This window comes from Bos mutus, chromosome 16, assembly GCF_027580195.1.
Source record: "Bos mutus isolate GX-2022 chromosome 16, NWIPB_WYAK_1.1, whole genome shotgun sequence".
NCBI lineage: Eukaryota > Metazoa > Chordata > Mammalia > Artiodactyla > Bovidae > Bos > Bos mutus.
The window spans coordinates 32,051,697-32,078,356 of NC_091632.1; the positions used below are offsets into that span (position 1 = coordinate 32,051,697).

Here is a 26,660-nt window from a genome sequence, read left to right on the forward strand (position 1 = left end):
CTATCAGGAGTCTTCTCCAGCACACAGTTCGAAGACATCAGTTCCTTGGTGTTCTGCCTTCTTTACTGACCAGTTCTCAACCCTATGTGACCACTGGGAAGACTATAGCCTGACTATACAGATCTTTGTTGGCAGAGTAGCATCTCTGCTTTTCAACACACCATCTAGGTTGGTCATCGCTTTCCTGCCCAAAAGTAACCGTCTTCTGATTTCATGGCTGCAGTCACCGTCTGCAGTGATTTTGGAGCCCAAGAAGAGGAATCTGTCACTACTTCCCTGCTTCTATTTCGTATGCAATAATGGGGCCAGATGCCATGATCTTAGTTTTGTTTTGTTTTATAATATATTTAGTCTTAAGCCTGCTCTTTCATTCTCCTCCTTCACCCTCATCAAGAAGCTCTTTAGTTCCTCCTCACTTTGTGCCATTAGAGTGGTATTATCTGCATATCTGAGGTTGTTGATGTTCCTCCCTCCTCTCTTAATTCCAGCTTGTAACTCATCCAGCCCAGCATTTCTCATGATGTGTTCAGCGTATAGGTTAAACAAACAGGGTGACAGCAGACAGCCCTACTTCTTTCTCAATCTTGAACCAATCAGTTGTTCCATACAGGGTTCTAACTGTATGGAACTATATAATATATAATATAATGTTATTATAATATAATAACATTGTGTGTGTGTGTAACATTGTGTGTGTGTGTGTGTGTGTGTGTGTGTGTGTGTGTGTCCTGTGCTCAGTTGTGTCCCACTCTTTGGGACTCCATGGACTATAGTCTGCCAGGCTTCTCTGTTCATGGAATTTTCCAGGCAAGAATATTGGTGTGGGTTGCCATTTCCTCCTCCAGGGGTTCTTCCTGACCCAGGGATCACACCCGCTTCTTTTGAGTCTCATGCTTGCCAGTCAGATTCTTTATCACTGCCTCACCTAGGAAGTGAGTGCTTAGTGTCAAGCACTTTGCAAGCCCTACTTGATTAATCCATCCAACATAACTTGAAGATAGGAACTATTTGTATTTTATAGATAGGTAAAGAGGCTCAGAAAGATTCAGTAACTTACACACAGAGCCAGAGCTAGTAAATGACAGTGGTGAGACTTGACTCCAGGCAGTCCAACCCCAGAACCCATATCACTAAACATTCAGCACAACAGCCAGCTATTCTTAGATTGAGGCTGCCAAGGACTCTCAGAGTTGTCAGCCAGTTGATTTCTTCAAGCAACTTTGACAGCATAACATCACAGTTATTTGCTAGACACATAATTCAGATTGAAGAACTAGACCTATATTGGGGTACCTAGTTAAAGGACATAATCCCTGTCCCCGTAAGAGTTTATAGAGCACATATCTTAATAAGAACTTTAAGAGTTAGAAAGGAGTCATACATGGGATTACGGTTCACACAGGGAAGCAAGGCAGATGTCTGTGGCATATACAGATAAGAACAGAAAAAGTGGTGTAAAATGGCATGTCCTGTGTGACACACAGCATTACCAGATGCAGGTTTGGAGATGAGATTCTTGTGGGCCTTGGGAACTGGAAAAACCCTTCGGGGGAGGATGGGACTTGATCTTGGTGGTGAAAAATGGTGGGGTTGGTTGGACAGGGTGGTAGGGAAGGGCATTCTAGGCAGGAAGGAATGCTCAAGCAAATGCACAGAAATTAGAACAATCTGGAGTTTGTGTGGGAAAAGGTATGGGCGTCCAGGGCAGGGAAAAGCCATGGAGGCTGGCTGGAGTCAAGGGTGTCGAGTTGGGGAATTGCAGGAAATCTGTTGAGAGAAGGCTGAATCCAAGGTGAGTGTGAGCTAAACCTTTTCCTGTAATATAGTCAAATGGGAGCAGAGTGGGCCATGAATAGTGGCTGTCGGGGGGAAATGTAATGATAAGGGCACCACATGGGATTGAATCTAGTTTATGGGGGACTAGTCTGGGGGGAAGGGGAGAATCAGGAGGTAGAGAGACTAAGTGTAATGACAACACACGGGAGAATGAGATCAGATTTGGGGGAATGAGAGCCAGCAAGACTTACAGCACAGTATTTCCAGGCTTCTTTTTTCGTTTGTTTTTTGGGCTTTGCTGGGGCTCCCTTGCTGCACACAGGCTTTCTCTAATTGTGTCGAGCGGGGGCGACTCCTTGTCGCAGTGCACAGGCTTCTCATTGCGGGATCTTCCCGGACCAGGGATCAAACCTATGTCTCCCGCACTGGTAGGCGGATTCTTATTCTCTGCCACCAAGGATCCTCCAGGTTTCTTATTATTCTTTCCTCATTTCCCGATTTCTTATTCACATCTTATAACATTCATCACTATATTAAAATTTTTATTGATATGTAATTCTCATGTTGTAAAATTAACCCCTTTAGAATAGACAGTCCAGTGGGTTTTAGTATATTCAGAGTTGTGCAGCCATCACCACTGTCAGTTTTAGAATATTTTTATCACCCCTTCCTCCAAAACCCCAAACCATTAGCAGTTGTCCCCATATCCCCCCATCTCCCCCAGCAACCACTAATCTGCTTTCTGTCTTTATGAGTTTGCTTATTTTAGATATTTCATATAAATGTCATCATATAGTACACGGTGCTTTGTGTCTGGTTTCTTTTACTTAGCATGGTGTTTTCAAGGTTCATGCATTTGTAGCATGAGTCTGAATTTCATTCCTTTTTGTAGCTGAATAATACTCCATGGTGTGGCTAATACTGCATTTTTCTTATCTGTTCATCCATGGATGGACATTTGGGTTGTTTCCACTTTGGGGTTATTATGAATAATGCTGCTATAAACATTCATGTACAAGTCTTTGTGTGGACATGTGTTTTCATTTCTCTCAAGGATACATCTAGGAATAGAATTGCTGGGTCATATGGTAGCTCAGGGACTTCCCTGGTAGTTCAGATGGCTGATAGCTCAACTGGTAAAGAATCCACCTGCAATGCCGGAGACCCCGGTTTGATTCCTGGGTCAGAAAGATTCCCTGGAGAACAGATAGGCTACCCACTCCAGTATTCTTGGCTGGAGAATTCCATGGACAGAGCAGCCTGACTGGCTACAGTCCATGGGGACACAAAGAGTAGGACATGACTGAGCGACTTTCACTTTTACTTGGTAGCTCTAGGCTTTCCAGGTGGCTCAGTGGTAAAAGAATCCTGCAATTCGGGAAACATGGGTTCGGTCCCTGGATCTGGAAGATCCCCTGGAGGAGGAAATGGCAGCTCTAGTATTCTTGCCTGGAAAATCCCATGGACAGAGGAGCCTGACAGGCTACAGTCCAAATGGTTGCAAAGAGCCAGACACGACTGAGTGACTATGCACACACACACACGCTCTGTAGCTCTTTGTTTAACTTTTTGTTGTTGTTCAGTCGCTCAATCACGTCCGACTCTTTGCAACCCCATGAACTGCAGCACCCCAGGCTTCTCTGTCCTACACCGTCTCCCGGAACTTGCTCAAACTCGTGTCCATTGAATCGGTGATGCTATCCAACCATCTCATCCTCTGTTGTCCTCTTCTGCCTTCAATCTTTCCCAGCGTCATCTCTTCTAATGAGTCGGCTCTTCACATCAGGTGGCCAAAATATTGGAGCTTCAGCTTCAGTTTCAGTCCTTCCAATGAATATTCAGACCTGATTTCCTTTAGAATTGACTGGTTTGATCTCCTTGCTGCCAAGGGACTCCCAAGAGTCTTCTTCAGCACCACAGTTCTAAGGCATCAATTCTTCACTTATCAATTAACTTTTTGAGGAACTGCCAAACTGTTTTCTAAAGTGGTTCCATTTTACATTCCTACCAACAGTGCAAAAGTTCCAATTTCTCTATATCCTTGCCAAATCTTGTTATTTCCCATTTGGTTGAGTGGTTGGTTTGTTTTTTTAAAATTGTAGATATCCTAATGGGTATGAAGTGGTATCTAATTATAATTTTGATTTGCATGGCCCTAATGTCCAGTGACATTGTACAGCTTTTCATGTGCTTAAAGACCATTTATATATCTTCTTTGAAGAAGTATCTAATCTTGTTTTCTCATTTTAAAATTGAATAGTTATTTTTTATTATTTAATTCTGTATGTATTAATATTTTGGGTACTAGACCTTTATCAGACTTAGGAATTGTCAGCATTCCTCCCACTCTGTGAGTTGGCTTTTCAATCTCTTGATAGCATTCACTGAAGCACAAATTTTAAAAACTGATGAAGTCCAATTTATCTATTTTTTCTTTTGTTGCCTCTACTGTTGGTGTTTTATCTAGGAAGCCATTGCCTAATCCAAGGTCACAAAGATTTACTCTTATATATTCTTCCAACAGTTGTATGGTTTTAGCTCTTACATTGAGGTCTATGATTCATTTGAAATTAATTTTAATGAAGTAATCGTGGTGTGAAATAGAGGTCCAACTCCATTCTTTTGCATGAAGAGGACTAGTTGTCCCAATACCATTTGGTTGAAAAGATGATTCTTTCCACTGAATTATCCTGATACCTTTGTCAGAATGATTGCCCATGACACATGTACCCCAATGTTCATTGCAGAACTATTTACAATAGCCAGGACATGGAAGCAACCTAGATGTCCATCGACAGATGAATGGATAAAGAAGTTGTAGTGTATATATATATATATGATGGAATATTACTCAGACAAAAAAGGAATGAATTTGAGTCAGTTCTGGTGAGGTGGATAACCCTAAATCATATTATTCAGAGTGAAATAAGTCAGAGAAAAACAAATATCATGTATTAATGCATATGCATGAGATCTAGAAAAATGATACTGATGAACCTATTTGCAGGGCAGGGATGGAGACGCAGACATAGAGAATAGACTTGTAGACACAATAGGAGAAAGAGAGGATGGGACAGATTGAGAGAGTAGCAGTGAAACGTGTAATTGCTGTATGTAAAATAGGTAGCTAGTGGGAAGTAGCTGTATAACATGGGGGCTTAACCCAATGCTCTTTGACAACCCAGAGGGTTGGGATGGGGGTTGGTGGGGGGGAAGATCAAGAAGGTTGGGACGTAATCTATACTTATGACTGATTCACATTGTCCTATGGCAGAGGCCAACACAACATTATAAAGCAATTATCCTCCAATTAAAAATAAATTTAAACAGTCACTTTCCCAGAAATGTGTGGGTTTATTTCTGGACTCTCAATTCTATTCTATTGGCTTATACATCTATCTTTATGCCAGTACCACATGGTCCTGACTACTGTAGTAGTACTTACTCTTTGTAGTAAGTTTTGAAATTGAGAAGTGTTAGTCCTCCTCTTTATTCTTTTTCAAATCGCTCTGGCTGTTCTTATCACTGTACTTTAACTGTCTGATATATATCTCTCACTCCTTAGAGATGAGAGGAGGACCCATCTTATTCAGCACTTAAAAGAACATATGGTTGGTAAAAACATTTGGCACGAGGAAGAGGGGAAGAAACCCAGCCTTTTGGCAGGAATGACAAGAAGGCAGGTGATAGAAATCAGATTGGAGGGATGAGAGATAAGGAACCAATTTGATGAGAAAGAACAGTAAGTTATGCACTCTCTTATAGACACAGTGAGTTTGGGGTAATAGTAAGACATCTAGTCTGATGTAACTGATGGGTTCCTGGGGAGAAACTCAGCTAAAACAGCACAGAAATAATAAGCCCTACTTTGCTGCCTGAATTCCCCATTCATCGGAACAAGGGGAGAAAGATGGCAAAGAGGGTCAGAAGAGTATTGTTTTTAAAAAATTTTACCGAAGCACACTTCAAACTCCCAAACCAGGCTTCAGACCAAGGCCAAGAGCAGTCAGTGGAAACACAGCTACATCCTGTACATTCCTGGAGGGCCTCATCCTCCTGGGCTCACAGCTGAGCTGTGTGCAAGCTGTATGCGTGGATGGTGAGGTCAGAGCCAAAGGGGCTTCTCTTTTCACTCTTGCGAAATCAGGGCCTGCTCAGCTGACAGCCCTGCATGAATCAGAAGCTCGGTTTCCGAGCAGATGGTGAGGGTTTCCCAACACAGTTGAGATGCTGTGTTCCAGGCCAGCACTTCTAAAGCCTGCCTTAGTCATTTGATTATTCAAGTATTAATAACTAAATAGTTCTCCCTAAGAGGTGGCCTCCTGGCCAGGTTCCGGAAAAGTTATACAAGAGCGTTCATTCCAGTCTTCAGCACTATGGACTCATTTCCTCCTTTACTGAGAACATTCTGCTTTTGGTTAAGAGAGAGACCTTCCCTCAGGTTGAGTAATCTTGATTGAGGTTGTAACCAACAACCTCTAGTTTTAACATTTGAAGAGGGGTCCTGAGCCCTGTTTGCAGTTGGAGTGGGTGGATAAGCTGATTCATTCTCCTCAGTCCTATAAAGTGTAAATACTCATCCATTCATTCAGCTATCAGAGACTGCTAGCAGGAAGAAAGTCTTGAATGCAGAGTTATCAAGACCCTGGTGCTAAGAAAGACTGAAGGCAAAAGGAGAAGAGGGCAGCAGAGGATGAGATGGTTGGATGGCATCACCAACTCAATGGACGTGTTTGAGCAAACTCCGGGAGATGGTGAAGGACAAAGGAGCCTGGCGTGCTGCAGTCTGGATAAAATAAAAATAGCTAGTGGGAAGTTGCTGTATAACACAGGGCGCTAGTGAATTGAGTGTACATGAATTAAGCTTGCAGAGTTAGACATGACTTTTAGCGACTGAGCAATAGCAACACCAGTTTAGAGGAGGGTACTTCCTCCTGACACCTTGGTGGGGGGTGTTGGGGAGGAACGAGCGGTCTCTGAAGAAAGAGATGTTTTACCTGGAGCATAGGTAGGGTCTGGATGGGCAGTGATGGAGTTGAGTTGGGGAGGAAAATGAGTGGGAGCTGTGGAAAAGTGACCAATACGCATGAGGGCTGTGTTGCACAGTGGTTAGAGCCGGGGATTTCTCTGGAGTCTGACAGATCCTGATGTGTAACCCCTGCATCACCCCTTGCTGACTACGTGGGCAGCTTACTCTCAGCCCCACCATCCTCATTTACAAAATAGGGATGATGTTAGTTTTCAAGGCTTTTTTGAAGATCAAAAGAGAGTGCTTGGCATAAATGTTTGGTCACCATTATTAAAATATGTGGGGCTTCCCTGGTGGCTCAGTGGTAAAGGATCCACCTGCCCAGGCAGGTGAATGGAATGGCAACCCACTCCAGTATTCTTGCCTGGGAAACCCCGTGGACAGAGGAGCCTGGTGGTCTACAAAGAGTCGGACACAACTGAGCAACTAAACAACAAAAATTAAACTAATTTCCTCATGGGAATTAACTGGGAAGATCGGTAAAGTTTACGCAGTAGGTCTCAATTCCTTTCCCTCCATCGAAGGGGAAAGAATGGATGTAGTTGGAGACATATCTTATGGGCTGTGAGCCTGCACCTTCCACCTGCCAATGACTTGGCGTGAGTCCTTCCTTCTGAAATGAAACAGGAGTCCCCAGCCATCGGCAGCCCCTCCCCTTTCTTTATTGCTGTGCTCAGCTGCAGAGACTTTCAGAACACTGCCTTCAACTTTGGGAGGTGACCCAGAGGGGTGACCCCACCCACAGCCCAAAGAAAACTGCTCCCCCCTGAAAGGCATCCTTGGGGCATTGAGCACAACAGCCCCTTCTCTGAAGTCAGGGGATGGTCGCTACTCCAAATATTAATGTGTAGCGTTTCTTCTGATTTCTCTAGAGGAACTAGTGACACTTGTCTGATCTCTGCAGCCTTGACATGTTTCTCTTGATTTTTATGGGAGAGGAACACATTGCCGATGCCAGCAGTGAGCAGTCTCAGCCCTGTGTTGGAGGGACTGACAGGACCGGACACAGTTAGTGGGCAGGCTGCTGCTCATTAAAAATCAAAGAGCAGAGCAGCAGAGTTCATCCTTATAGGAAAAGTATCCTATTTTCAGCCCTGCTGTCTCTTTCATCAGGAGAAGGCGTTTGACAACTCATGGGTGAAGCACAGGGGACAATGGCAGGAATGTTATAAGGGATAACTCAAAGAAAATCTCCTGTTTGGTTAGAAGTGTACTCGTTCAGTCAGTCACTCAACAAACCCCTACTAAATACTTAACCTATGGTGCCAGGCATGGGGAAAAGGGGATGGTATGTGCTGTGAGTAGTACTGTACTGCCTGGAGGAAAATTAAGAGTGCGTTCATCCCTGTGGAATGCTGAGTGGTGGGGCCAAGCCCTCTTGGAGTTGCCTAGATTTTCCTTGTCCAAACTTTGATCCACTAAGCAATTTACCAGGATCCTTGGAAGGGGTGGAGGTGGGTGGGAAACCCATTGACCATATCAGTGATTGTACTGACCACAACCCTGGGTCTGCCAGGAGTTGACGATCAGATGTAGGGCCCTGGATTAGCAAATGGCTTTCAATATTCCCAAGAAAGGCTGGCTGTACAAGGTCTGGATGTGGGCCAGCCTGTGAGACCAGAGGGGTCACTCAAGATGTGATAAATAAAAGCGAAGTCCAAATACCTTTTATTCCGGTTGCAGAAACCCAATTCATGGTAATTTAAGGGAGCACTATCAAACAGCTATTTGGGACGCTCTGAATGAAGATGACAGATAGTATAAAGATCTGAGTTATCTTGGAGATCACGGTGGGTGGTCTGCAGAAAGTTGGAAAACATTGGAGATTGGCACCTCCCTGCAGTTTGGGGTGTGTTTGTTTTCAGGCTTCTGAGCACAGTTTCGAAACATGATAGAAAAATAATACGTAAAAGCCTGTGCCTGGGCAAAAGATGAGAAGCAGACTTTTGGGTTTTGTTTTCTGCATAGATGTTTTGACCTCCCTCTAAAAACATTACGTTCTCCCAAACTTCATTGGAATTATTTGTTTGTAAGCTATCTTACAGTTTTTCCTACAGGGAAAATCCAGAACTTCCTAGGATGTTGCAAGAAAAGAAAAAGAGCATTCTACTTCTCTATGGCCACAAAAGTCATTCCAAGGCCATGCCATCATCCATCTTCAAAGGGTTGTTTGTGCATTTACATGCTGGAGCAGCTCAAGATGCTAGAAAATCTAGACAGCATGAAAGATGTCTTAATCTACCAGTTTTCTTTGAAAGCCTGAGGGTAACTCAGCTTGACTTCTTTTAAAATCAACTTTCCCACTTTATTCTCCAGCTGCTCAATTCTGAAGCTTCAGGTCAACAGAAAGGACCACAGGGAACTTCTCCCTCACATGGAGATGGAAAGTGGGCAGACGCTCTTTGCCAAAACTTAAGGAAGGAGACTTGGGAGGCTGTCCTCATAAGACACAGTGGAATCCCAGACTTAGAGAATGAGCTTGTGGTTGCCGGAGGGAAAGATGGCAGGAAGGGATAATTAGGGAATTGGGGATGGACAGGTACACACTGCTCTATTTAAAATGGATAATCAACATGGACCTACTGGGTAGCACAAGGAAATTTGCTCAAAGTTACGTGGCAGCCTGGATAGGAAGGAAGTTTGGAGGAGAGTGAAGACACATTTATGTATAGCTGAATTGCTTTGGTGTTCACCCAAAACTATCACAACATTGTTAATTGGTTATTGTTGTTCAGTTGCTGAGTCATGCCCAACTCTTTGCGACCCCATGGGCTGCAGCATGCTAGGTTTCCTTGTCCTTCGCCATCTCCCAGCGTTTGCTCGAATTCACATCCATTGAGTCGGTGATACTATCCAACCATCTTATCCTCTGTCATCCCCTTCTCACTCTGCCTTCAATCTTTCCCAGCATCAGGGTCTTTTTCAATGAGTCAGCTCCTTGCATCGTGGCCAAAGTATTGGAGTTTCAGCTTCAGCATTAGTCCTGATGAATACTTAGGGTTGATTTCCTTTAGGATTGAGTTCTTACCGCCCTCCAAAAAAAGCACGAGGTAAAATCTAGTAAAGGACTCAGCACCGTATGGGAACAGCCTGCTTTACTCAGTTCATCCATTCATATTCTAAATGTTGTTATCCACAGAATGGCAACAGACGGTAAAAGTCTCGCCTCTGAGGTTTCATGCTTATTTCCGTTTGTTGGGATAGTGACTTTAGATGCTTTCCAGTTAATACCTGTCCAGTTCTTTCCCTTCCTGCTGCTCTGCCCTGGTGTAAGCACTGCCCACTTCTGCCTGGACAACAGTCTAAGTGATGCTCAGCTTCAGTCTGACGCTGGCACCTTCCCCAACACCTACATCTATTCTGTGGCACTAGAGTGGCTCCTGGGGCTGGAGTTAGGTCCTTCCCACACTCAGAGCATCTTCTGGCTATAAAATTAAGTTCAAATCAAAAGCCCTTCATACAGAATTCCACCAGTCTGGCCCTCTACCCCTCCCCGGTCTTGTCTCTCACTGTCCAGCCACATTGATCAGCCTGCTTCTCAAGTGTGTGGTGCTGCATTCTGGGCTTCAGGGTTAGTGAGACCAGCTTTTCACTTAACTGGAGATCACTCAGTCATTCGACAAATACTCACTGAGTGCCTACTCTGTGCCAGTATCGTAGACAATGGGGACATCAAGATGAAACAGCGTTTACTGAGCTTGTGTTCTAGAGGGATAGTCAGTTAGTGAATATACTAATTCACTAAATAGTATGTTATGATTTCAGTGGGTGGTCAAGAAGCCTCCTGAGAAAATGCCCTTTAAGCAGAGATCTGAAGTGGGTGCAGGAGCACCAGCTTGAAATTTTCCTTGTCTGCCTGTTGAGAGTCCCTCCTCCTATCCCACCCCAACAGTACCCAAATCCATGAGAATGGAGACCTCACCTGGTTCACTTTTCTGTTTCCAGTGCCGAGAATGGGGCCCAACATGCAGGTATCATTGTTTAGTCACTCAGTCAAGTCCAACTCTTTTTGCAACGCTGTGGACTATAGCCCACCAGGCTCCTCCATCCATGGGATTTCCCAGAAAAGAATATTGGAGTAGGTTGTCATTTCCTCCTCCAGATTCCAGGGGATCTTTCTGACCCAGTGATTGAACTCACCTCTCCTACACTGGCAGGCAGATTCTTTACCACTGAGCTATCAGGGAAGCCCCCAGCATGTAGTAGGTGTACAATAAGTATTCTGGGAAATAGAGGTGAACTCAGAAAGGCTCCAATCTCCACCCCATCATTGCTGCTGCCTTTTTTTGTAGAACCAAGAGTACCTCGGCTCTGAGAAGTACAGCCTTTGTAAGGCAGACCACGCCTGTCTTCTAATCTGCCACTTCTGAAACCTCAGTCCTAGCAAGGGAACTCATTTGAGGAAATAGAAATTGTGGTCACTACATAATTAGACTGAGGGATTCTAACAGATGGTGTCTCATAAGGGGAGGTGAGATGCTCAAGAAAGCAACTGCTTTCTATAACCAGGATTATAATTTAAGGGAGAGTGAGGATGGGGGTGAAAAGGAAGGATGTCAGAACCCAGGGAAGGGCATTTTCCAGGCAACAGCTACCCCAGAGGCACAAAAAAGGGTTTGAGGGGCCAATGAGCAGTCTAAAACACTTGGCTTTGCATCTGCTTACTGACCAGGCCAACTCAGAAAATCGTTAAACTTCTGACCTTGTAAAGAAAGTTATTCTGGCACTTGTTCAAACAGTTGGGAGATTTTATTCAAGACTATTGCCTCAGGGAAGAGAGATGGGGTTCAACTCTGAGTACAACGGGGACAGCTGAGGATTCATAGCCAAGAAGCAGAGAGAGGGGCAGTGGATGGAAAATTGTGAAGAAGAGACCTCAAAGGTAGGGGGATTCTTGCTAAACTAGCCTAACAGGATTCTTGCTAAAGGCAGGCCAGGGATTTAGAAATCAAAGGTGGGAGATGGAGAACTTGATTAGAGAGAATCAAGTGATTCTCTATAAACTGACTTAGCAGGGTTCTTGCTGAAACTAGACTCTGTAATGATGAACACTGAAGCCTGAGGACATGGCCTCACTGAGAAGAGGGCTCAGGAGTTTCAACAAAGGTTGGTCAAGGAAGGTCTCTGTCAGCCTCACTTTGCTCATCTGGTAAGTGGGGACAAACACACCAGCTTAATTTTTGGATGAAAATCTAATTTATATTCCCATTTTACATCATGCTTCAAGATAAACACAGGACAAATAGATTCAGTGTAAAAACAAAAACTTACAGAAAATGTAAATGAATATTTACATAATCTTGAGAAAGAGTTTGTAAGTATGATATTCAGAGAGACAAAACAAGCTTAATCAGTTTGACTAATGGCAGACCTTGCCACTTATAAGGTATATGCAAATGCCAGTTAATTAAAAAAATTATTGCAGCATCTATTCCAAAGAATATATATTTTTCTCAATTTTATCACTCTATTCTACCCCAGAAAACTTAAAGAAATAAGCTTTATTTCCTGATTTTGTTAAATAAAATGGGACTTGAGCTTATGTTGCATTTGTTCATTTCCTTCTTCCTATTGATATTTCAGTTCTCTGGATTAATTAATTTATTTTTATGTACTTTGGACTGGACTGAGTCTTCACTGGTATGTGAAGGCTTTCTCTAGCTGCGGCAAGTAGGGGCTACTCTACTCTCACCTTGCAGTGTGTGTGCTTCTTACTGCGGTGGCTTCTCTTGTTTTGGAGCACAGGCTGTAGAGCGCAGGCTCAGTAGTCGTGGCACACAGGCTTAGTTGCTCTGCGGCGTGTGGAATCTTCCCAGACCGGGGATCAAAAGTCCTCTGTGTTGGCAGGTAGATTCTTAACCACTAGACCACACCCTCTGGATTAATTTAATGGTGCCAGACGAGTGCTATGAACCAGTTAGCCATGTAATATATTGACTGGATGCCATAAAAGGTTATATATTAGTTCCCTGTCATACAGAGTGAAGTAAGTCAGAAAGAGAAAACATACGTATTAACATGTACATGTGAAATCTAGAAAATGGTACAGGTGAACCTATTTGCAAAGCAGAAATAGAGACACAGATGAATAGAACAAATGTATGGACACCAGGTGGAAAGAGGCTGCTGCTGCTGCTGCTGCTAAGTCGCTTCAGTCGTGTCCGCCTCTGTGTGACCCATAGACGGCGGCCCACCAGGCTCCCCCGTCCCTGGATTCTCCACTACTATGTATAAAATAGATAACTAATGAGAACCTAAAGTATAGCACAGGGAACCCTAGTCAATGCTCTGTGGTGACCTAAATGGGAAGGAAATCCAAGAATATATTCTTAAGGCATAAAGAAGACTTAAAAATTATTTAAAGATGAATACCATAAAAGAAAAATGATCATAAGAGAAGACACTCCCATCAACCAGCAAACATAAGGAACAACTCAGTACTGCAAATCAGAGAAATGTAAACAAAACCAAAAAATTAAAAACACTTACCCAAAGGCTTAATCAAGAATTTGGGACTGTTGTAAGACAATCACAGTGACAGTGTAACTAATGTTCCATCAAATTCTAAATATTGTAAATGAAATGCCATCCCATAAATATATGGAAACTAGAATGATTTCTTTGGGCTATTAGATTTTGATGCAAAGATAAAAATGATTCACTTGTGTTAATATTTAGTTATATCCAGCAGCTTCAGCTGCATGCAGCAAATTCTGATAAATTCTCACTTCATTTTTATTCTGATACAAATATTCTCTAATTTTCCTTATTATGGTTTCTTAGATATACCTATCATTTAAAAGTGGACATTTCATTTCCAAATACATGAAGTTTTTAAAGTATCTTTGGTGTTAATTTCTAAGTTTGATAGTTATCATTTAATGGTTCCTTCTCTGTAATCACCCTGTGTGTTTTCAGTGTTTTAACTTTATTGAGGCTTTCAATGGCTAAATCAAAGATCTCTCTTGGTAAATGACACATTGCATTTGAAAATATCTGGGCTATTTTCAAATATCTTTTGATACTGATTTCTAAAATAATTCCACAGTGATAAGAGAACAGACTCTGAATGATTCCAATACCTTTAAGCCATGACATTTTTGCATCTTGTTTTATGCACCTGGATATTTTCCAGTGTCTCCTGGTTTATAGTCTATGGGAACTTGAATTTGTATCCTGCTATTGTGTGAAAATTGTATAACTCTTAATTATGTTGAATTGGTTCATAGTGGTTTTCAGGTCTACTATATCCTTCTGCTTTTCTGTCTATTCATTCTATTAAGTTTTGAGAGTTTGATATTGAAGCTCCAACTAAAAATCTTAATTTATCTACTTAAAAAATAATTGTAATATGTAATTTTAATACATATGAAAATGCAGAACAATGTAGCTTTGTTATGTATTTTCCATATCTCCTGTAAATGTGTTGTCATACTTTCATAATTTAAAAAAAAAAACAACCAAAAAAATGATTCATAACTAGCACCTTCATCCCTGATAAACATCTCTTCAGTGCTTATTGGCTCTCAAACTTAAACACCTTAGGATCAAATCAATTTATCACATCATCTTCTTAGAAGTAGTAGTTTTTAAAAGAATAACATGTACACACCAACTCCAAAGCACGTGGATGGCTTACAGACAGAGTTGAAAATTTCCACGGGTTCTGACCCACAGGCTGGGGGAGGCTGGGAGTGGCAGGGAGGTGTTCCGTGTGAGCACAAGGGGACGTCGCTCTAGAACAGACTCTGTTATTGCAGGTCCGTCACTGCATTTACATAAGCAGTTGTGTGTGTCGACTATGTGCACACGTGTCTTAGGAAGAAGAAAATGATTGGAGAGGAAAGACAGCAACACATGATTTGAATTTCACCATTCAAGAGAAAAGGATGTCAAATGCTGGCTGGACACTCAGCAGTTCATCCGCAAAGCCTTCAGCCAAAGTAATGAGAGGGACAAGTGAACATCCCTTGTTAAAGATCAACTTTCCCAGGGAGCAAAAAGAATGCCAGGGCGGTGAGACAAAAGACATGCCTCTTCATCATGAGTGTCGTTCATAAAATGCCCTTTTGTCTATTCAGAGCGATTTTAGTCCTTGGCTCTGTGGGCCAAGGGTAGAAAAGAGCAAGAAGGAATTTTTTTCATTAGGCTTTCAATGAACTGAACTTTCTACAAAAGAATTCAACTTTGACTAACTTAGTCCTGTACTTATTTTTTTTTAAGCAAGGGTGGTTTGGTTTTGCTTTTTAAAGCTAGAGGATGCCATATGGTAAGTGATTTTGCTGAACACTGCAGAAAATGTTTTTAAATGGATGGTTTGTTAAGTGTATTTGAACCTGGAGTGGAAGAAAAGAAAATAGAATGCTAAGTTTTTTAATAAAGACTGCTTGCCTGGCAAAGGGATATTTCCCCTTGAAGTTGATAAATACTTTCAACATTTGCTGAGATCATAATCTTAAATCCTTAATGAGAGCTGATCACTACCCCTATTCCCACCCCAGCAGCCAGCCAGAAAGGGAGCAATCTATTTGCTGGCACTGAGGTATCAGTTAGTTGCTAACTAATGAAAGCCTTTCCCCACCCCAGATGAGAAAAAAATGCACACACTTGGGAAGCACTGATTGGCAGCACCAGGTCTGTAGTACTCAATGCAAAGAGAAGGCTCATGAAACAAGAGAATTTACTCTAGAGGCTTCCTTCCTCTGTGCATCAGCAAAGAAGCTGTGATCAAATATTTATTAGCTGTGCCTTTGGCTGAGCTATCTAAGCACAAGAGAAAGAGGGAGTTTTAAGGCAAGGGCCAGACATCTGCTCTTTAATTAAGCACAGAAGTCTCCAACCACCCCCTCCCTCTTGCTCCTGAGCTGTGTGTGCTTACTTATTTTGCAGCTGTATTTAGTCACGAAATTTCTTCCAGAGCCACTCTGAGTCTGGGGAGGGAACCCATGACCAATGAGTCAGATTTGTTTTAACTTGTGAAAAGGGTTATTGATGAATTGAGATGGAATTCCTACTCGGTCAGGATAAACTCCGATCATTGTGGTAGAGGGTGAAGAAAAGCCCACTTCAAGTTGTCCTCCCTGCGTCCTGGAATTCAACTTGCGGTCCCACCCCCACCTACTCCCTGCTCCTCTGGAAACCTTTCTCATTGGCACAACAGGGTCATTCGTCCAGTGGTAATACAGAAAAGCCAGGGCCAGGGGCCATCAGGTCTCTCTTTAGATTAGCTCTGGGTGCACTAAAAGTTCTGTTAGTTATCTCAGCACTCTCATCTTACTGATCCTCCCTTGTAGATGATGATCCCAACTGTAAAAGAAGAGGTTGAACTCTATGTCAATCTCTGTGTCTGTGTGTATGAGATCTGTAGTTAGAGCCAGGGAGTTTAATCATTCAAGCAGACAGCAGTCTCAAAATTCAATGGAGTACGAGGTTGATGTTAACAAGAAGGAACCCCCGCCTTTGGACATTCTGATTTAGTAGGTTTGGGATAGAGTCTACTAATCACCTTTTTTTTTTAAGTTTACTATCTAGCTTTATTTTACTTCATTTAAGTTTTTTTTTTTAATGTATTTATTTTTAATTGGAGGATAATTGCTTTACAATGTTGTGTTGATTTCTGCCATACATCAAAATCAATCAGCCATAGGTATACGTATGTCCCATTGCTCTTGAACCTTCCTTTCAACTCCCACCCCATCCTACCCTCTGGGTTATCACAGCGCACTGGGTTGAGCTCCCTGAGGCATACAGAAAATTTCCACTGGGTATCTATTTTATTAATACATGTGGTAATGGATGGGGCTTCCCAGGTGATTCAGACAGTAAATGCCTGCAATGCAGGAGACCTGGGTTTGATCCCTGGGTTGGGAAGATCCCCTGGAGAAGGGAATGGCAACCCACTCCAGTATTGCTTGGAGAATTCCACGGACAGGGGAGCCTGACAGGCTAGTTGATGGCGTGTCAGAGTTGGACACGGAGTGACTAACAGTTTGACACTTTCATGGTAATGTATATATGTTAATGCTACTCTCTCAATTCACCCCATCCTCTCCTTCCCTCACCACGTCCACAAGTTTGTTTTCTATGCCTGTGTCTCTACTGTTGCCTACAAATAGGTTCATTAGTACCGTTTTCCTGGATTCCATATATATGCGTTAATATATGATATTTATTTTCCTCTTTCCAACTTACTTAACTCTTTATAACAGAGAGCCTACTAATCAATATGTTCAGAAATCTTTCCAGACTCTAATTGAGAATTTTTCTGGGTCTATATGAAATTCTATTAACCTAAATGCATTAATTCTTTATATGAAATGGCACCAGAAAGAATCAGGTTCATTATTGAAAGAAAAGTCAAGGTGTAAACACACACACACGCACACACACCGCACTGTCCAGCACGCCTCAGTGGGAACCAGTGAGGGTCTGACTGCTTCACCTTTTTGGAGTCCCATCTTCCTTTCTTTTACAATGGAGATGACCAGGCTGTTCTGTATATGTAGAATGATTTGTTAAGCCAGAATGAAAACTCCCTAAAAAGGAAAAAATACCCAACAGAAATGAAAAAAAAACCTGATTGTAGCTGACCAGTTAGGTCTGCCCATATGATTTCACCTTGAGGTCTGACTCAATCTCCCCTTTTCAGCCAGCACGGTCCGGCCAGAAGACGATGTGACTACAGGTGTGACAAGTGAGAAGACAACCCTGGGTGTGGAAGATTACACGACAACCCCAGCTGCCAGTAAAGAATCCTTGGCAACTCCGGTGAGTGTAGCAGGAAGAGAGGAAGTTGCTTCATAGGCATGTGATCACATGCAGGGATATTTTGAGACTGGCTTATTTCAGTATGCTTGAGCATAATGCCCCCAGTGTTCATCCATGTTGTAGCGTGTGTAAGAATATTTTCCCTTTGGAGGTTGAATAATATTCCACTGTATGTAAGTATATATTACATTTTCTTCATGCATTTGGATTGCTTCCAACTCTTGCCTATTGTGAATAATGCTGCTATGAACATGGACGTGCAAATAGCTTCCAAACCCTGCTTTTAATTCTTTTGGGCTTATACTCAGAAGTAGCATTGCTGGATCATATGCTAGTTCTATTTTCAATTTTTCTAAGGACCTCCATTCTGTTTTCCCTAACGTTGCAACCATTCTACGACCCCATCAACAGTGCACAATGGCTCCAATTTATTTTCTGTTCTTTTGATAGTAGCCATCCTAACTGGTATGAGGTGATAATCTCATTGTGCTTTTGATTTGTTTTTCTCTGATAATTAGTGTGATTGAGTATCTTTTGTATGTTTTTTGGCCATTGTGTACTATATTTGGAGATTGATTTACTCAAGTCCTTTTTCCATTTTTAAAATCAAGTTATTAGATTTTTTTGTTATTCCTTTATAGGAGTTCTATATACTTTTATCAGATAAGATGATTGTGAGTATTTTCTTCCATTCCGTAGGTCGCCTTTTCATTCTGCTGATTGTGTCCTTTGATGCACTAAGTTTTTAAGCTTGATGTAATTCCACTGATCTGTTTTTGTTTTTGTTTTTGCCTGTACTCATTAGCTTGTTGAATGCTATATTAACATGAACTTTAGAGTCAACAGAACCATTTCCAAGTCTTGTTCTGTTGCTTGTTGGCTATGTGAGCTTGGGCATATTATCTTCTCTCTCTAAGCCTTGTTCATATAATAGGGCTAATAATAGAATTTACTTCTTGAAACTTCCCTGGTGGTCCAATGGTTAAGAATCCGCTTTCCAATGCAGGGGATGTGGGTTCAGTCTCTGGTTGGGGAACTAAGATCCCACATGCTGTGGGGCAACTGAGCCCATGTGCCGCAACTACTGAACCTGCGCATTCTGGAGCCCTCGAGTCACAACTAGAGAAGCCTACACCCAGCAAGGAAGACCCAAAGCAGCCAAAAATAACTTATAAACAAAAAAAATAGAACTTACTTCTTAGGGTTTTTTTGTGGTGTTAATGAGGATGTATTTAGAGGGCATGGCAAATGGTAAGCTCTGGGCGAAAAAGAGCATTAAAAATAATACAACATAATATGTGCTGAGTAAACGTTACAGGAAAAAAAGTACCATTCACGTTCAAGGGAGGAAAAGAATTAATGCCTAGTGACCCAGTATTTTCTAAAAAGTTACACCTCAGGAAGTCAGCATGCTCAACATTTGGGATTTATTTCTGGAGTAGACATGATTTTATTCCTGTCTCCACTCTTGTTTCTTGTGTGTGTTATCTTGTTTCCACTTTAAATTTATGTCATCATATAGCATATACATTTATGCTCCTTTAAGTCCATTTCTGACATAAGATAGAATATATATTTTACAATATTAAGTTTTATTTCTGTTTTTCCTTTTACATCTCCAATAGATGCCAGCAGGAACAGAGAATGTATCACATGATCACAGAGAAGATCTGCCAACTGCCGAAGGCACAACAGCCGAAGGCACAACAGCCAAGAGCACGCCTGCCAGGAGCACACCTGCCAGGAGCACAACCACAGTCCTTACCCGTGTACCAGCGACTAGTCACTCCCAGGGTAAGAAAAGCAGTCACCCCAGTATGGGTTGATCTTCTTTACAACCATCAGTGCATTCCCAAAAATCCAGGGACAAATATAATCATCAATATGGCACACGCTGGAATGTAAGCACTAATTTTGAACCAAGCTTTGTGAAGTAGGTTCAGAGTTCATATTTACTGGGTTGTTGAATTCTGCTCTCTACTTCGAATGACAGGTAGTGATAATGCCCCCACAAAAGTAGATGAGATAGCTACCAGTGTCATATTGCTGACCCTAAGCTGATATAATGCTACACAAAAAAGCTTTGTGTTGACGCCCAAGAGGGTAAAAGTTAGCCAACCTATGTATATCTTAGTAGATTCTGTCCTAACATTGAAACTCAACATTCAAAAAACTGATCCAGTCCCATCAGTTCCTGGCAAATAGAAGGGGGAAAAGTGGAAGCAATAACAGATTTTATTTTCTTAGGCTCCAAAATCACTATGAATGGTGACTACAGTGAAATTAAAAGACACTTGCTCCTTGGAAAGAAAGTTATGCCAAACCTGGATAGCATATTAAACAAAAGTCTGTATAGTCAAAGCTATGGTTTTTCCAGTAGTCATGTAAGGATATGAGAGTTAGACCATAAAGAAGGCTGAATGCCAAAGAATTGATGCTTTTGAATTGTGGTCCTTGAGAAGACTCCCTCGGACTGCGAGGAGATCATACCAGTCAACACTAAATAAATCCTGAGTATTCATTTGAAAGATTGATGCTGAAGCTGAAGCTCCCAATACCTGATGCAGGGAGCTAACTCATTGGAAGAGACCCTGATGCTGGGAAAGATTGAAGGCAAAAGGAGAAGGGAGCAGGAGAGGATGATATGGTTCGATAGGATCACCAACTCAACGGACGTGAATTTGAGCAAACTCCAGGAGATAGTGGAGGACCAAGGAGCCTGGTGTGCTGGAGTCCATGGGATCACAAAGAGCTGGACACAACTTAGCAACTGAACAGCAATAACATTGCTAACATTTACTATCTTACTGTACATTGAGTTCATATCTGTACACATGATGCAAGAATCTATTCTAAGCCTGTCTTACCAGGCTTTGGGGTTATACTTTGCAGCTGGTATATACAGCAATGTGGATGGAGGCGCACCTTGGGGAGAAATTCTGAAGGACAACTTTGAGTCTGCATCACTATTATGAGGTTTAGACCATCACTAATGATTGTGAGGAAAGATGATTGCCATTACAACCTAGTAAGAGGAAGAGCTTCCTATTTCCAGAGCTTTCTTGAAAGAAATTCAGTTATTTGGGATATTTTTTAAATATGCCTTTTTTTGTAGTAGATAGGGGTGGAAGAGAAAAGGAACTAATCTAGTAACTGCAATGAATGCTTGCTAACTTGAGCAATTTCCTATCATATGTACCTAGTTAGGTGTTTTCATCTTTAAATTAAAGTAAACATAAGGACCTCCCCTGAACCCAAGATTCCTAAAACCAGTTGCACAGCTGAACACCTAGAAAGTTATTCCTTATTGTTTGATATACAATTCCCAATCACCAATCTGGTTTTTAAAACTCTAAAGCACTTCTGCAGATTTTTTAAATGCTTTGTATTTGTACACCTATGGTCACAGCAGCATTATACACCATAGCTGAAACATGGAAGCAACCCAAGTGTCCACGAATAGATGACTGGGTAAACAAAATGTGTCATATACATGCAATGGAATATTAGTTAGCCTTTAATAAGAAGAAAATTCTCACACATGCTATAACATGGATGAACCTTGAGGACTAAATGGAATAAACCAGTCACCAAAAGACAAATACTCTGTGATTCCACTTAGATGAGGTAAATAGAGTAGTCAAAATTACAGAAAGCAGAATGGTGGTTGCCAGAGGTTGGTGCGGGGAGGGAATGGAGATGGGTAGAGAGTATCAGTTTTGCAAGGTGAAAAAGAGTTGTGGAGATGGATGGGGCTGATGGTTGCACACCAGGTAAATGTACATAATACCATCAAAGAGTATACTTAAAAATGGTGAAGATAGTAATGTTTATATTATGCGTACGTTACTACAAAGATAGAAAAGTTTCATAATATGCTTAGAAAATGATCCCTAAAGGTTACTCTAAGATATTAAAGAAATGCTTGACATTAAACACCAGAGCGAACTAAATAGGGTTAAACAAGGAAAGAATCAATATAATTAGTCATTGGAAACATTTCAAAATTTTGGAGAAGCATTGATCGTTTGTAACAAGAGCTGACAGCTTATTCATGGCAAGCCGCAAATGGAGCATTCCAAGTTGAGTATTTTTTTTATATCATACCAGAATATTTCTCCTATTCCTTAAAAAGAAAATGTCTCAATTTCCTGGAAAATACTCATGATTACTTTCTTGTCTGTCTTCTTCCCCACCCTTTCACAAACACTGTGACTTACGGCACATTCCTACTTCATGCATCAGTGTTCCAAGAAATTTTCACATGTGAGTTAAAATGTAATTACAAACACTTGGCTTTTTAAGAGGTAATTTTATTAGGACTGCAAATGCCTTTACCATCAAACGCCCAAGTTTGATGATGTTCATGTGCATGATACATTCGAGTGATCACAGTCAGTGTAATTGGGAAGAGGCTTAGGGAGTATAAGTCTAGTAAACTTTAATTTAGTGATGAATCATCCACAAACTTTATTTTGGTAATATATTTTGTGGAAAATGGTGTCATTGATGGTGATAATGTTGTGTTATGAGCCCAGTATGTTGTGTCATGAGCTACCATGTTAAGACATGAAAAACAAATGTTGGACCTGCCTCTACTGGTAGTTGTCAGCCAGGTATAACATTCAGGGAGTTGATAGGATGACACCTTTGTTCTGGGCAGGCCTCAAACCCAGAAGTCTCCCAACTGCTTTTTTGAGTTGGTGTGATCAGCTTGAGCTTCATGTAAATGTTCTAGAGCCATGGGTTCAGCTCATGCAGGAAGAGGTGGGTTCAAGGACCTGTACTCTGGGGCCATGAAGTTAAAAGACACTTGCTACTTGGAAGGAAAACTATAACAAACCTAGACAGTACATTAAAAAGCAGAGATATCACTTTGCCAAAAAACATCCATGTAGTCCAGTGTTCTTGCCTGGAGAATCCCAGGGACGGGGGAGCCTGGTAGGCTGCCGTCTATGAGGTCGCACAGAGTCGGACACGACTGAAGTGACTTAGCAGCAGCAGTCAAAGTTATGGTCTTTCCAGTAGTCATGTATGGATGTGAGAGTTGGACCACAAAGAGGGCTGAGAACTGAAGAATTGATGCTTTCAAACTGTGGTGTTAGAGAAGACTTTGAGAGTCCCTTGGACTGCACAGAGATTAAACTAGTCAATCCTAAAGGATATCAACCCTGAATATTCATTGGAAGGACTATTGCTGAAGCTTCAGTATTTTGACCATCTGATGCAAACAGCTGACTCTTTGGTACAGACCCTGATGCTAGGAAAGATTGAGGGCAGGAGGAGAAGGGGACGACAGAGGATGAGATGGTTGGATGGCATCACTTGACTCAGTGGACATTAGTTTGAGCAAATTCCTAGAGATAGTGGAGGACAGGGGAGACTGGCACGCTGCAGTCCATGGGGTCTTAAAGAATCAGACACAACTTAGCTATTGAACAATGACAACTCTGGGGCCATCTTGAAAGGATGTCTTTTTTTTTTGGAAGATGGACCTGATACAGAGTGGATAACTTCTTTTCTTTCCAAATCAACCATTAGAAAAAGTAACCATCTTAGAGTTGATGGTTGGCTGGTTTCACTTTTGATTAGGAGAGTATTGGATATCTGATATTTTGCAAATCATGAGCTAAGATTCTAGGGGTGAGCCTGATTAAATCACATCTCTCTGTTGTCTCATTAAATTAATGCCTCTCGACTTTTTCTTTATAAACAACTACCACCCAGAGGAGTGAAGGGCTCAGTACACCAACAAGTTGATGGGAGAAACAAAAGGCCTTTATTTTTTAATAGAATTGTGTAAAAATTATCTGAAGAAAACAATGTTATTTCTTACTTCCAGAGAGGTATTCATAGTTAAGCAACTTATATCCACATGCTAGGTAAATAAGAATATTCACATTTGAACCACTAAATTAGAGTTAGCTGCAGATAGAAATCCTATAATAATAGTGCCATAAATACAAAGGGAGTTCCAGAAAAACAGCTACTTCTGCTGTATTGACTATGCCAAAGCCTTTGACTGTGTGGATCACAATAAACTGTGGAAAATTCTTCAAGAGATGGGAATACCAGACCACCTTACCTACCTCCTGAGAAATCTGTATGCAGGTCAAGAAGAAACAGTTAGAACGAGACATGAAACAACAGACTGGTTCCAAATACGGAAAGGAGTACATCAAGGCTGTATATTGTCACCCTGCTTATTAAACTTATATGCAAAGTACATCATGAGAAATGCCAGCCTGGATGAAGCACAAGCTGGAATCAAGACTGCCGGGGGAAATATCAATAACCTCAGATATGCAGATGATGCCAACCTTATGGCAGAAAGCAAAAAAGAATTAAAGAGCCTCTTGATGAAAGTGAAAGAAGAGGGTGAAAAAGTTGGCTTAAAACTCAACATTCAGAACACTAAGATCATGGCATCTGGTTCCATCATTTCATGGCAAATAGATGGGGAAACAAATGGAAATAGTGAGAGACTCTATTTTTGCTGTGGCTGCTGCTAAGACACTTCAGTGACTGACTCTGTGCGACCCCAGAGATGGCAGCCCACCAGGCTCCCCCTTCCCTGGGATTTTCCAGGCAAGAACACTGGAGTGGGTTGCCATTTCCTTCTCCAATGCATGAAAGTGAAAAGTGAAAGTGAAGTCCCTTAGTCGTATCCGACTCTTTGCGACCCCATGGACTGCAGCCCACCAGGCTCCTCCATCCATGGGATTTTCCAGGCAAGAGTACTGGAGTGGGGTGCCATCACCTTCTCCAACTATTTTGGGGGGGCTCCAAAATCACTGCAAATGAAATTAAAAGACTGCAGCCATGAAATTAAAAGACACTTGCTCCTTGGAAGAAAAGCTATGACCAACCTAAATAGCATATTAAAAAGCAGAGATATTACCTTGTCAACAAAAGTCTGTCTAGTCATAGGTATGGTTTTTCCAGTAGTCATGTATGGTTGTGAGAGTTGGAGTATAAAGAACGGCGAGCACTGAAGAATTGATGCTTTTGAGCTATGGTGTCAGAGAAGACTCTTGAGAGTCCCTCGGACTGAAAGGAGATCAAACCTGTCAATCCTAAAGTAAATCAGTCCTGAATATTCATTGGAAGGACTGATGCTGAAGCTGAAACCCCAATACTTTGACCACCTGATGCGAAGAACTGACTCATTGGAAAAGACCCTGATGCTGGGAAAGATTGAAGGTGGGAGGAGAAAGGAACAGAGGATGAGATGGTTGGATGGTATCACCAACTCAATGGACATGAGTTTGTGCAAGCTCCAGGAGTTGGTGATGGACAGGGAAGTCTGGTGTGCTGCAGTCCATGGGGTCACAGAGAGTCAGACATGACTGAGCAACTGAACTGAATGAACTGAAAACACAAAGGATGTAGTCTCATTAAGCTTAAGTGCCCTGTAAGATCTGGATTTTCTATGAAAGAAAAGGAAATTGATATCATAAGATGGGTGATATCGCAGTCTTAACCACAACTTTCAAAACATTTTGCTCTCAAAATGATGTTTCTTCAAAATAAACCTCCTCCCAACGGGTGAGTTTTTCATGATCTTGACTTTGGACCAAAGATCAACAGCCTTGGATTCTTTTGTTACCCTAACTTCTGAAATCTTTGACCATTTATTTAAGATCTCCCTGGGCGAGTTACCTTGACTCTGCTCTCTACAGTGGGTGGTGAAAAAAGTAACGTTTACCAAAAAACTATGGACTCATAGGTGTGAAGAAGCATTCATAAATTCAATAAATAATAGTTTTAAAGACAGGATCACATCAAAGCCTGCTTAAAAGTCCCCTGATCCGATTTACTTAAGAAAGTATCCTCTTTGCTTATGTTTTGCTACCTTCCACTTAGAGTAAATCCATCTTGTGCCGATTGTTAAATTATAGTTATTAACTCCTAATAATTCTATATCATTGCAACTCTCTCTTTATAGGGAAAACAGATGGAGAAAAACCAAAAAGCACTCAGAAAGGTGGGTTAGATTTTGTTATCAAAACATTCTTACGGGAGTTTTTAAGAAGGTTTCTTTGAACTTTAATCTTTGTGATGAATTAACATTCTTTCCTGGATTGTAATCAACTGGGAGCAGAAAACCTTTTGAAAATGTTTCAAATCTCTTAAGAGAGAAAAGGGAATTGCCTGTATTTGAAAATAAGCAAACCACAAGTGAGTCTTCACAACAGCTGTGGAGAATGGTGTCATATCACAATTTATGGTTCCTAAGAATGGAAATAGGAGCTGATTTATTAGCTGTGTGTACACAAAAGCTACCCAGTAATTAACAGTGAAGCCACTTAGTCAGAGTGGTATGCTTCTTGATATATCTTGAGGTCCAGAAATCTTTCCGTGATTAGATTAACCCCAGCTTTTCTCCCCTTCTAAGTCACCTACTAGATAGATAGAGGACAAACAATGTAGAGCATCCTTTGTTATCTACGGTGGGCCTATGGCGTGGCTTATTGGTGCTGTATTGTTAATCTGGGGACTCTGCTTTTTTTTTTTCTGTCTCATTCAGGTGGCTTGTCAGTGGGGACCCTGGTTGGAATCATTGTTGGGGTCTTAGTAGGCATCGCAGTCATTGGTGGAATCATCTCTGTGATTGTTCGGAAAATGGGAAGATACTCGTAAGTATAAACCTTAGGCTCTTGTGATAGGTAAATGAAGGGAGTGGTTTCCAACCTTTGAACTAATAGACACTCTAAATAAAGATCATGTGCAGAAGCCACCAACCTCCCTAAGCAAAGAGAGCACCCCAGATGGCTCTTCAGTTGATTTCCATTGCAATCTGACACAATTTGACCTCTTAATTTTCCAACTCAGTGAACTTGAAGGAAAACCCAACCAAGTTTTAACGATACCCAATCACCCTACTACCAGTCATCAGAGGTAGGTGGTTCTCAGAAGAACATTAGTGCCAGAGCAAGGACCCTATTCTGATGAGGAATTCCGCTGGTGCTGGGGCCCCTCCCTCCACTCCTGACCTGCATGCACCCATGCACCCAAGGAAAGGAATTATTTCTCCATTAAAATTTCCTAGGAATTCAGAACATTTCAAATTCATAGCCAGAGGAAA

General features: G+C 41.6%; 1 protein-coding gene across 2 annotated transcripts in view; it reads left to right on the plus strand.

The window, feature by feature from the left end:
* The window catches only part of PDPN (podoplanin), a 35,124-nt gene that overhangs the window by 6,333 nt on the left and 2,131 nt on the right, over positions 1–26,660 (plus strand). Inside the window, exons 2-5 of one of the 2 annotated variants that reach the window (XM_070384932.1) lie at positions 17,454–17,572; positions 19,198–19,366; positions 25,521–25,559; positions 26,103–26,211. In XM_070384932.1, coding sequence (XP_070241033.1) covers positions 17,454–17,572; positions 19,198–19,366; positions 25,521–25,559; positions 26,103–26,211 — 436 coding nt within the window. The remainder of the gene's footprint in view (positions 1–17,453; positions 17,573–19,197; positions 19,367–25,520; positions 25,560–26,102; positions 26,212–26,660) is intronic. The other variant, XM_070384933.1, reaches the window with a different exon arrangement.